The 11,363-nt window shown below is 42.7% G+C and overlaps 1 protein-coding gene across 1 annotated transcript; it reads right to left on the bottom strand.

Moving 5' to 3' along the window:
* Positions 1–1,706: 1,706 nt before the first annotated feature.
* pdp1 (pyruvate dehydrogenase phosphatase catalytic subunit 1) lies at positions 1,707–10,783 on the bottom strand. The gene is made up of 9 exons (XM_063487748.1): positions 10,680–10,783; positions 7,287–7,603; positions 7,039–7,206; positions 6,503–6,714; positions 5,724–5,805; positions 5,099–5,193; positions 4,838–5,006; positions 4,536–4,754; positions 1,707–3,538 (listed from the first exon to the last, which is right to left on the bottom strand). The coding sequence occupies exons 2-9, from the start codon at positions 7,536–7,538 to the stop codon at positions 3,158–3,160; spliced, it is 1,578 nt and encodes a 525-aa protein (XP_063343818.1). The 5' UTR covers positions 7,539–7,603; positions 10,680–10,783; the 3' UTR covers positions 1,707–3,157.
* Positions 10,784–11,363: the final 580 nt, after the last annotated feature.

Here is an 11,363-nt window from a genome sequence, read left to right as displayed (position 1 = left end):
TTTCTAATCTAGCTCCATGACAACAAATGCATAAAGATTATAAGTGAAGCTGTTGCCGCTCTTAGCGCTGGATAGGATTGATTTAATTGCTTGCCTCTGTTGTAATACTGCACTCTGGTGAGTCAGTTTTATTATGAAGGGTGATTTGCATTATAATTTCCGTAAAACAAAGGCACTCACTCATCATTTACACACTAATCTGGAAATAACGTCCTTGGAGCAGCGGAAGCAACGTGTGTGACTGACCAAAATACAACGCGGAGGTGTTTATTTCCAGTAAAGTGGCTAATGTCACCTATGCACACGAGTTCTTCCAGACACCCACTGAGTGTGAGCGCAACAATGAAATAAAATGCTTAGACAGTAAGGGATTCATCTCTCATTGACTCTTTGTGACATAACAATTCAGTTGAAACACCAGTTCACAACAACAGTCTCCTCAAAGTCCTTTATATTGAAAGGTAAAGACAGAAAGCCCAACAATCAGATGACTCCCTGTGAGTAAGCACTGGGTGACAGTGGGAAGGAAAAACTCCCTTTTAACAGGAAGAAACCTCTCTGGCAGAACCAGGCTCAGGGAGGGGCCATCTGGTGTGACCTCCTGGGGGTGAGAGCAACAGCTGCTCCTGGACAATTTTACATCAGAGTTTGATGACACAAGCCACGCTGCAATGTCCGTGACCCAATCACACAGTGTGTTGTACCCTGGAGGCGGGGTCATTATCATTCCGAGTCTTAAAAACGCTGAAATCTTTTTATGGTGCATCCAGTGTAGTAACAACTTTACAAGGCTGCTGTGTTAGCTTGTGATATTAAAGATGTGGAAGTTTTTCATAAATTACAACTTGACATGTTCAAAGATCTTTTAAAGAATTAACTAAAAGCAAGTAAAATACAGATTTACACAAATAAAGATTATTTTATAAAATCATTACTACAATCCTCTTTTAATATGTTGATCTTCTCCATGTGAAAGGAGTGGGGAAAAAAATCAGAAGAAAGATTAAAATTTTGATTTATTTTAATCACAAGCTAAAAAAAATTATTTTTGACTTTTGCGTCTGAATGCTGCATTGCTCACCGGTCACTTCATTAGGTACAGCTTGGTAATAACAGATTGGAGCTTCTTTTGCAGCTTTAATTATTCATGGCACTCAGGAATACTGAACTAAAATACTCAAACCAGCCCGTCAGGAACCAACAACCTTGCTAGGTTCATAAAGAGTTAAAATCATTCAGTTGCACCGTTTCAACTACAGCAGAGCACCTTGATCGTGGCTACATGCCTAAATGCAATGAAGTTGCTGATGCATGATCAGCTGATTAAATATTTCCATTAACGAGCAGTTGAACTGGTGTATCTGTTAACTTATAGGACACAGCTGTAGCACAAATCTCCGCTAGATGATATCGACAGGTTTGTGTTGTAGTTTAACCTCCTCCTTTTGACACTTGGCCTGTTTGGTGCTGCAGCATCACCTAGTGGCAGCAAACACAGTAAAGCTCCAACTGTCCCATGAACACTGCGCCACATGTAACATTTAACCTACCTTGTGTGGTGCGTATAGTGACGACACACCTGAGGCACACTGACCTTCCAGGTGTTTGAAGGTCAGAGCCTTCCTGGCTGAAGCACTATTCTGGTGGCCTTCTTTGTATAACCCAAAACAAACCGCACAGTACCAGGATTTCTGTATTTGGCGTTTTATTAAAGCATTCCATATACAAAACTCAACCCACATAAGTTAAAATTTATACATACAACACAAATGATGTGTCACATACTCCAAAAGCTGAATAAATAATATTTACTATTCAAACAGCTTCTTTCAAATGTACATTCTGCTCATTCAACAACCACAACCCTGATTTCTAAGTAACAGGAGAGGTTGGTTTGCTGCTTTGATTCTTATTAATCACATGAATGATAAACTTCCAATCTGTAACAACCTGTTACACTATAAATGACCTGTCATAATATGGTTTTTAACCCTTCAGTATTTGGAAAAGAAACTCAAGGTCAAAAAAGAAAAACGAACAAGGTCAGTGTGTGCATTAAGGTGCTCATTAACAGGAAGTCTGACTTTGATCCTCTATTATCAGGGATACAAAGCAGCGTTACATATGGAGAATAACTCAATTTGTTGGCAGATGGGTAAATATCAGTGTACTCATACACGTGCAGCTCAGATCTTCAGTGAGGTGCTTTTGTCATTGCTCTGTGTGAAAGTACACTGGATTCAAAGTGAAAACGATCACTTATGTCAGAAGTTCCTGACCTCTCCAGCTTGTGACCTTAAGGATGAAAAAAACCTCTCTTCTTCCCAAGTTACCCCTTTAATGCGAGCAGCGAGCACTCAAACCACAACTCCTCCCTCCCTAGTTTCTCTGTGTAACAGAATGACTTCTCTCTAACTTAAACTGTGAGCCCTCAACTTTATTTTGAGCCGTATGAGGTTTAAGAGTCGGCTTGTAGCCTACATTCTAGAGTATTTACCTCCACATTGGACGTGGACATCAATGTGAACACCTTAACACTCTGAAATCAATGGAGTAGATCTCACTGTAAACGCAGAACAAAGCATCTGTGTTTAGATTCACTAAGAACATCTCATACAATGTCACAGGGTAAAAACAAATCGATGAATCAGCCCAGGTCGTAACAACAGTCCCTCAGAAACAAAGAGAATATGACTGTATCCTGCTTGTAGCCGAAAACGAGAGCACGCTGCAATCGGGGCACAGCCTATTTAAAATCCATAATAGAACAACAGGTGGAGTCAGCCCTGTCGCTAAAAGCCTCTTTGCTTTCTAAGCCACTCCCACATCCTTTACCCTTTTTGGAAGTTTCTAGATTTTCAGTTTGTAACAGTGTCTTATTACAAAGAGAAGTGTACATGAAAATGGCAACGAGCGGCAGCATAAATAACACGTTATAAGAAACGTCATCCAGTTTTTAGCTGACATCTTCATAAGAAACCGCAGCACTGCATACAAATACACTCTTTATATAGTGTTAAAACAATGATATTTAACAGTGGACAGATACTGAATATGGCCGGTTTGTCCTCGGTGTGCTTAGATACAGATCTGCTGTGTGTGTGTGTGTGTGTGTGTGTGTGTGTGTGTGATCAGTGTTACATGGCTAATGAGCAGCTCATGACTGGCCTTCCTGTCTCTGTGCTCCAATCACATGAGGGTTAAACTGCGTGATGATGATGGTGATGTCATCGCGGTACATGCGAGCCAGCTCTTCGGGCAGTGACAGCATCTTTGACAGCCTCTCGTGGTCCACTGTGCCAAACTCGTTGTTTCCCACCGCGTGGCGCATCAGGTGGGTGGCGGCGTTCTGATCTTCGAATGCTGAGGACGCACGAGCCTTTCGCTCCTCGAGCAGCCCCTGCATTTGTCCCAAGGTCACCCTGTATCCTCCGACTTTGAGCGGCTGATGCTGGTGGACCCCAGTCAAATACTCCCCGACGATACGAATCACTTCCTGCCTGTGGAGGGTCTCCCAAAGGCCATCAGAGCCAATCACCTGCCGAGAGAAGAGTCATATAATTGTATATATATAATCTACCGAAAGAAATCATTAAAAGACCAAAATCACAATGAGATTCATGCCCATGATGAATGTATTTACACTTAAAACCACAACTGTAAGTCAGAAAACATTCAAGTGTAGTCACTGAAGCCGGCATGGGAGCTGTAGCTAACATTATTTATTCATTTGGGGAAATACTGGCACTGGGAATAAGTCATCTAAACCTAATTATTTCTTCATAAATACAGCCTTTGTTTGAAAAGGTCACACAGCATTCATTAGCTAGATAATTCCTCAAAAGAAGAGCTTTCTTAGAAAGCCTGATATTTTCTTTTTAATTAAATAAATAGCACAGCCCACTCTCCTTTTACATGCAATGAAAAAAAAGGTACATCTGGAGGATGGATGCCTACTTTGAGGAGAACAATGGTACAAACATCAGGATTCAGAGCACATTATTCAGTTCTCAGAGTTAATTAGATGTGACTCATAAAATCTGACATTATTCAGCCTATTGACATAAAAAAAAATTAGACCCCAGATCCATAATGTGTTTAATTTTATAAATAGAATAAATGTCCAGGTTTCAGCTCTTTGGATCAGTTCCTACGTCTCGGATTTATGCGGGGGTTTAAATCAACTAATGCTGGGCCCTTTAACCAGTGAAGAATGAGAGCTTTATTAAGAATGGGGATGATGTTGCATAGATCATCGTGACAATAGACATACAAGTATTCAAAATGTCGAAGGGCAGTATATTTTTGGGACAGATGTGAAAAACGATAAGACTGCCAGGAAATAAATGTCCTGATGTAAAACACATTGTATGTATTTTGTATGACGCAGCAGCGGGGGTTAGGTTAACTGACAGGCCGGGAACCTGTCCAGGGTGTACCCTGCATCTGTGACAGCCGGGATAGGCTCCAGCTCCTGAACTGGATAAGCAAAAGAGAATAGATGGATGGGTGACAACACCGCCGCTGCATCTTACCAGGAAGCGATCCTGTGGCCTTAGCTTGTGATACGTGATCTCGGGCTCAGCGGTCAAGTAAGGAGGGGTGTGATAGTTCGGGGGGATAAACTTGGTGTGCTCGTTTTCGTGAAGCTGATCAGGTCCGGACTCCAAGACGCGCTTCTGCAGCTCAATGCTCCACTTGAATTTCACATCCCCGAACGCACGGAAAGGCATGAGCAGGCCGAGCAGCCGCTCCTGACAAAGAAGAAAATATGGTGGTGAGGTTTTAATAAAGGTTGTAAAAACAATCACAGTGAGCAGATTAACGAGTGCAGTACCTGACGGATGACCGTTTTTCTCTCTGATGGAGGGTGTTCGCTCCGTATCCGAGCCACCTCGCTCTCATTCTGGGCGTTGTGGTCATTGGAGAGTGTGTGAGCGCTGAATGAACCATCCTCCTCTTGGACACCCAAAACTGCCCGAGCGTCTCCTGCATTGGCTATAAAGCTTCAAAAACAAAGAGACAACGTTACAAAAAATCTATTTCATCCCTTTAATGTTGCTATAATGCATTATAGCCATGTATTTATTGTTCATACAGGTCTGGTCCATCAATGTGAGCCACACAGGCTGTTGCTCCAGAAAAGGCCACTCTCAGAACCCAGTAGTGCAAAAAAGCATTTGGGTCTCCAACCTGCAGAGCAAAATAAAGCAGGAAAGGACAGTGCTTACTAGACTGGCAGGCACTGACACACGAGCTCCCCTTTGAGCCATAAAAGTTTAAATTTGGATGTTCACATTTTTTGGCATTGCTGCTGTGGAGAAATGTTATTCAATATGTGGCTTAATGTGTCAAACTGAACTCAAGTCTTGGCACAATTTAAATCAGGCTTACATGTCTGTGATATTCTAAATTTGTGCTTAGCCATCTAACTCTTACCAATATCAGCTTACAGTGCATGCGGGCACACTATGAGGAGGACTGGCAGGACAAACTGGCAGAATAACCACTGCAAGTTTCATAATGAAGCTGCTATAATGTCAGACATGGAAAGAAAATACTCTAATGATAAAATGAGTTGATGACACTCGGGCTCTTACTTGGGAGTTAATTCAGAGCTCCTAAGTTTGCCTCCTTAAAGTAAAACTTGGAACATAAACTAGTCACACCAAACTGTATTAGCATGTTCACAAGGCACACCTTGGATTTTTTACAGTTCATACCTGAGCTTCCAGTGAAATATCATTGTCGAGCCTCTTGAAGGCATTCAGCAACGCCTCGCGGGTGTCTGGAACGTCACCTGGGCTGAAAACAGGGAGAACAATTGAGTGAATCGGATAAAGCAGAAGGCACAGGTCGAGAACAGAGACCAAAAACAGCACTACTGGCAAAACAACACACAGGCCTGTGTTGGTGTGGGTGTGCTGCTACCAGGTAAAGATGAAAATAAAATGAGAAAGAAGGAAATGTTTGCCAAGGCCAAACACTGGGGAGAAAAATTACACTTCTCTGAATCAGACCAGATGACGGTCTACTAATTCTTTTGACATACTGGAAAGGCCAAAAGACAAAGAATGCATTTATAAACATCATACATTAACTGGACATTTTATTAGGTACACCTTGAAGACAACAGAAGATGCAGGCCACTACGGCTCCTCGGGTAGGCTGCAAAATGATGCTCATGCTAAGGGGGCCAAACTGTGCCAAGAACATTTCCCCTACACTATTACACCACCAGCAGCCTGAACTGCTGATACACAGCTGTGTGATGATCTGATTAGACGTACCCAGTGAAAACCCATGCAATGAACACACATTTGTGAGGCAAACGCTGAGCTGAGTCCAGCAGAGGCTGCTTGAGAAAGTTTGAGAAACGAATTGCTCTCATTTGAATACAAAACGCCCAGGGTGGGGGGGTTCTTTGTTTGTTTCTTTGTTTTTTGACACAGTGGCCTTTAGACGTAGAAGTGTGTACTCTGCTGACTTTCACATTCCTCACCTGGTTAGATCGATTAATTCCTGCCAGTAGGTTCGAAGGCTGTTGAAGTAGAGCCTCTGAGCCTCCCTACTGAAGTAATCGTTGGGGTGTTTGTGCCACTGCAGGATGGGACTGAGAGCCCTGCCGGCCTCCACTGCTGCCTCAAGCTCACACAGAGTGTTGTGGGGCAGCAGTGACACTGCTATGTAGTAAAACAACCTCTCACTCAGCGCCTGCAGAGAAGAGTTTGTTGCACAGGAAACAGTACAATTGCATAAAGACACACAGTGGCAAACATAACACAGAAAGGTGCATCGTGCCCCAACAGCTGTGCAACCTTTTTACTCAATCTGACATGTCTGAGTGTTTTCTTTCAATATGAAATTCAATACGAGCTAAATAATCAACTTTCTGGATAAAGTTTGATGAAGAAAATGAGGGTCTGCCAAGAAAAACAAGAAAAAGTAGTAAGGTTTGAGTTTGAGTCCAAGCTACGCTGCTGGAGAAAAGTAAGATAACCAGTTAAAATGCCATGCAGGCTAAGTGTCTCAGTTCACCTGTGCACAGGCGCAGCCAGCGTGGCCGTCGAACACGCCGAGCAGCATCCCTCGTGTCTGCAGGCACGTGGCTGCGCTGCGGCGATCTTCGATGGGAGCGTTGGCTGGCAGCTGATTACTTTCGAAACCCATCACCGAAGACACATTTTTCCCATCAAACTCTGGCACCTGGGATTACAGCATGAATAGTAAACTACAGCAAGGCTACTATGGATGGCATAATGCATTTTATCTACAACCCAACAAACCTTAAAGCTGTACTCGTTGGCTTTGAGAATGGAGTTGACCTGCGGAGGGGTGAGGATGTAGCTGTGGAGAACTGAGGATGTCTGGTAACTTCTTGATGGCTGGCGTCGTTGCCACATGTGGGACGACTTTCTTGAGGCAGGTAGGTGAGCTACAGGCCCAAACTGGGACTGGTGTTGTTGGCATGGTAAAAGACTGGAGGCCAAGACCTTGGAGTGAGGCAAAGCCCTGAGCAGCTGAGATGTCACAGGCATGGCTGACGGTGCTCTGCAGGCAGGCGCGCGCACACACACTCTCTGCAGCGCTGATGTAACCACACCTATCGAAGAGGTACAGAGGTCAGAGAGCAGCAGATGGAGGTCCTTTGTTTTAAGCTGCATTCATCAGCAGAGGGGCAGAGTGTTCCTGGCATAGACCATTAAGCAAACAATGTGCAAACAAACTGGGATGATGTGACGAGATTTTGCAGCTGGTCGTAAGCTTTATGACAGAATAACATAAAAATAGTTTTTCCACAGTAACTGCCGACATGATACTTGAAAATTAATGTTCAGACAAAACCTTTAAACCTGACTCCTGCAGTGACCATTCACATATTTTGCCTGTGGTCAATTCAGATTAAATCAGAGCGCTGGTTAAAAGTTGGGCTGTTGATTAACTGCTTGCTGTACTGGAAACTTTATTGAGCCCGACATTACTGTGAAACAGAATAGATCAAAGTAAGGGATCCATGTAAAGATGAGTGGCAGCGATGGAATAGCAATATATGGTTAATATTTAGTAAAAATACATGAATTTCAATACTTGTGCTCAGGAATACTTGTGTTGAGGAGGGGATCTTTAAATAGTTGTGATCTCTGTATCTCCCTTTCTTTAGCGCTTAAACACACAGCATGCTGACCAACTACATACTGGATGAACAAGTCCTTCATTGCTTGAAACAATAAAGGAAGACAGACAAACAGAAGGTCCTTGCTGCATAATGTGTCACAGTAGTGCAGGACCACAAAGCCTCAACCTGAAGCAAATACATTTATGAGCCTGGTCACTTTATTAGGTACAACTATTCAATCAGACGATCACATGGCAGCAACTCACTACTCACGACCTTCAAACTTCAGAAGGTCATATAAGCATGTCTACATGCTTATATGACCTTCTGAAGTTTGAACCAAGCATCAGAATGGGGAAGAAAGGTGATTTCAGTGACTTTATATGTGGCATGGTTGTTGGTGCCAAAGGGATGGTATTGAGTATTTCAGAAACTACAGATGTAATGGGATTCTCCCAAACAGGCATATCTAGGGCTTACAGCCAAAGGTCTGAAAAAAGTAGGTGAAAAAGTGAGTGGGTGAAAAGGAATCAATGCCAGAGGTCAGAAGAGAATCACCAGACTGCTTTAAGCTGATCTGAAAGCAACAGTAACTCGAATAATCACTAAGGTATGCAGAAGAGCATCTCTGAATGCACGAAATATATCAAACCTTGAAGCAGATGGGCTACAGCAACAGAAGACCACACCAGGTGTCCCTCCTGTCAGCTAGTAACAGGAAACTGAAAATTTCACACGGACTCATGGTGCCTTGTATTAATGAATGCTCCTTGTGGTGTGGGGGAGGTTTTCTTTGCACACTTTGGACCCTTCAGTACCACATGAACATTGATAAAACGCCACAACCTACTTGAGTATTGTTGCTGATCATATGCTTCCCTTTATGACCACAGTGTACCATCTTCTGATGGCTGCCTCCAGCAGGATAACACACCACGTTCATTGCACTCAAATAGCCTTCACAGTCACCAGATCTCAATCAAATTGAGCAATTTTTGATGTGGTGAAACCAGAGATTCACATCATGGATGTGCAACTGACCAATCTGCAGTAATAGTCTGATGCCATCGTGTCAATATGGACCAAAATCTCTGACAAATGTTTCAGGCACCTTGTTGAATCTGTGCCACAAAGAGTTAAGACAGTTCTGAAGGCAAAAAGGAGGTCCAACCCAGCACTAGCAATGTGTACCTAATAAAGTAGCTCTGGTGAGCGTATACTCTCAACAAAACTGCTCTTATTCATAAATTAAATTTGCATGAACACTGTGTTGAATATTCAGAGAAGAAATGTCAACCCTCAAAGATATTGTTACAGTGATTATGTCCCATAATCTCAGATAGGGGCAGTGTAGAGACTCCTTCAGAAATAATAGCAGTGTCTTAGTTTTTATATAATTTGACGAGGTTTAACCATTTCTGTCCTGAAATATTGACAAAAACCTGGATTAGAGATAGCGCCACTGGAGACGACATCTGACGTGAGTTGTACTCTGCACTCTTCTCTATAGGTCAGCAACTCTGCACACTGACTGTTAAAAATAGCCCTGGCAGTAACTTGCCCCTGACATTTAGTTCTTGAATAATGCTCTGACTGGTCAGGATGACCCAGTAAACTGGATCCTCACTGCAACCGTTCATACAATCTGCCCTCATTTCATAATTTAAGACGAGTCACGAGAACAGGGTGAAAAGAGAAACCAACAGATATGAAACTTCCTCAGCTGATTCTGAAAGCAGTCAGATATCTTTATGTATTTAAAATGGTCAGAAGCTACATATCCAGACATGCAAATAAGGCAGTGTGCATACACTTCCAGCAGTCAAACCTTAATAGAATAAACAAGCAAATGTGTACTTTGAGCGGTTTCTTTCCACTAGTCTAAAAATAGAAAAGAAAGAAAAAAAAGACCTGCATTACGGAAGTAAAATAGCGACAGAACTTTAACCATAAAATTACCAGCTCCTAAAAAGACGTTTTCGCTCTATGTTTCGCCCGTTATATCTACAAACCCTCAAAATGTGGAAGAACTCTTAAAGTGTGCGGACAGTGATGGAGCAACAAAGGTGATGGATGCTCGGGTAAAAACGTACTCCTTACAGTGACAGCGTCTTGCAGGCTGACCCCACATGGAGAAAGCCCAAACTGTGTGTGAGATACACAGACCACTGAGGGCCCGTCCCAGCTCGGATCTCTGCAACAAAGTTGCCATGTTTGTTGACATCACTAGCCTTTCCTTGCTAGTTGCAAAGCAGGTCTGTAAACCAACCAGGCAGTATCGGAGGAGCCGGACTAAAAACATGAAAGCGCAGTCTCAGAGCCACAACATGACGATAAAATAGGAACAGGAAAGCTGTCAAACAACTCAAACAAGGTTAGTTAAATGGGTACAGTAGCCAAATTCATGCTAACGGCTGCTAGTGGTGTCCAGGTTACACCCACCAAACTGGATACTGTTTGCTTACATAAGACGCGACTACACCCGGGAAAAATCCTCCGGACTTCAACGCATCTTAACCTGCGAGAGTGAAAAGTTCAAACGAGGTGCAACGTTGTGGCTTACCTCAACCAGCGGATGTAAAGAAGTTATTTGAGCTCATGGCTTAACGCCGACCCCTCTGTGTATCATTCGGGAGCGCCGCCCGGTGGAGTGAACCGATTGGCTAAGAGCTGGCAGACGTGATGACGTCGAAGCATAGCCACATGCACAAAGTCAGGATGTGCTCTTTAAAGTCCCGCTTCTAGATAGGATCAGAACTGCTGTGTGACCCAAGAAAAGAGATCCGCTTTTTAGTTTTTAGTATATGTATATTTTATAATTTAATAAACAATTTTATAATCTGTATATTTATAATTTTTATTTTGTGTCTGAATTTACAATTTGTCATCTGAAGGATAAAATAGTCTTAAAATAAACCAGAAAAAAAAAGATTTGTTAAGTACATCTGTTCCTCTTATCCTTCTAAATATCCACTCAGGCAATCAAGTGGCAGCAACTCAAAGCATTTAGGCATGTAGACATGATCAAAACGAACTGCTGAAGTTCAAATGGAGCATCAGAGTGGGGATGAACAGTGATTTAAGTGACTTTGAAAGTAGAATGGCTATTGGTGCCACACTTCTCCAGGTTTCACAGCGAGTGGTCCGAAAAACAGAAAACATCCAGTTCACTAGGTGAAAATGCCTTGTTGATGTCACAGGAGCCTGGACAATCCGGTTTGAGCTGATAGGAAGACAACAGTAACTC

Source organism: Pelmatolapia mariae, linkage group LG10_11, assembly GCF_036321145.2.
Source record: "Pelmatolapia mariae isolate MD_Pm_ZW linkage group LG10_11, Pm_UMD_F_2, whole genome shotgun sequence".
NCBI classification, from domain to species: domain Eukaryota; kingdom Metazoa; phylum Chordata; class Actinopteri; order Cichliformes; family Cichlidae; genus Pelmatolapia; species Pelmatolapia mariae.
This window is presented reverse-complemented; position numbering and strand designations above follow the sequence as displayed.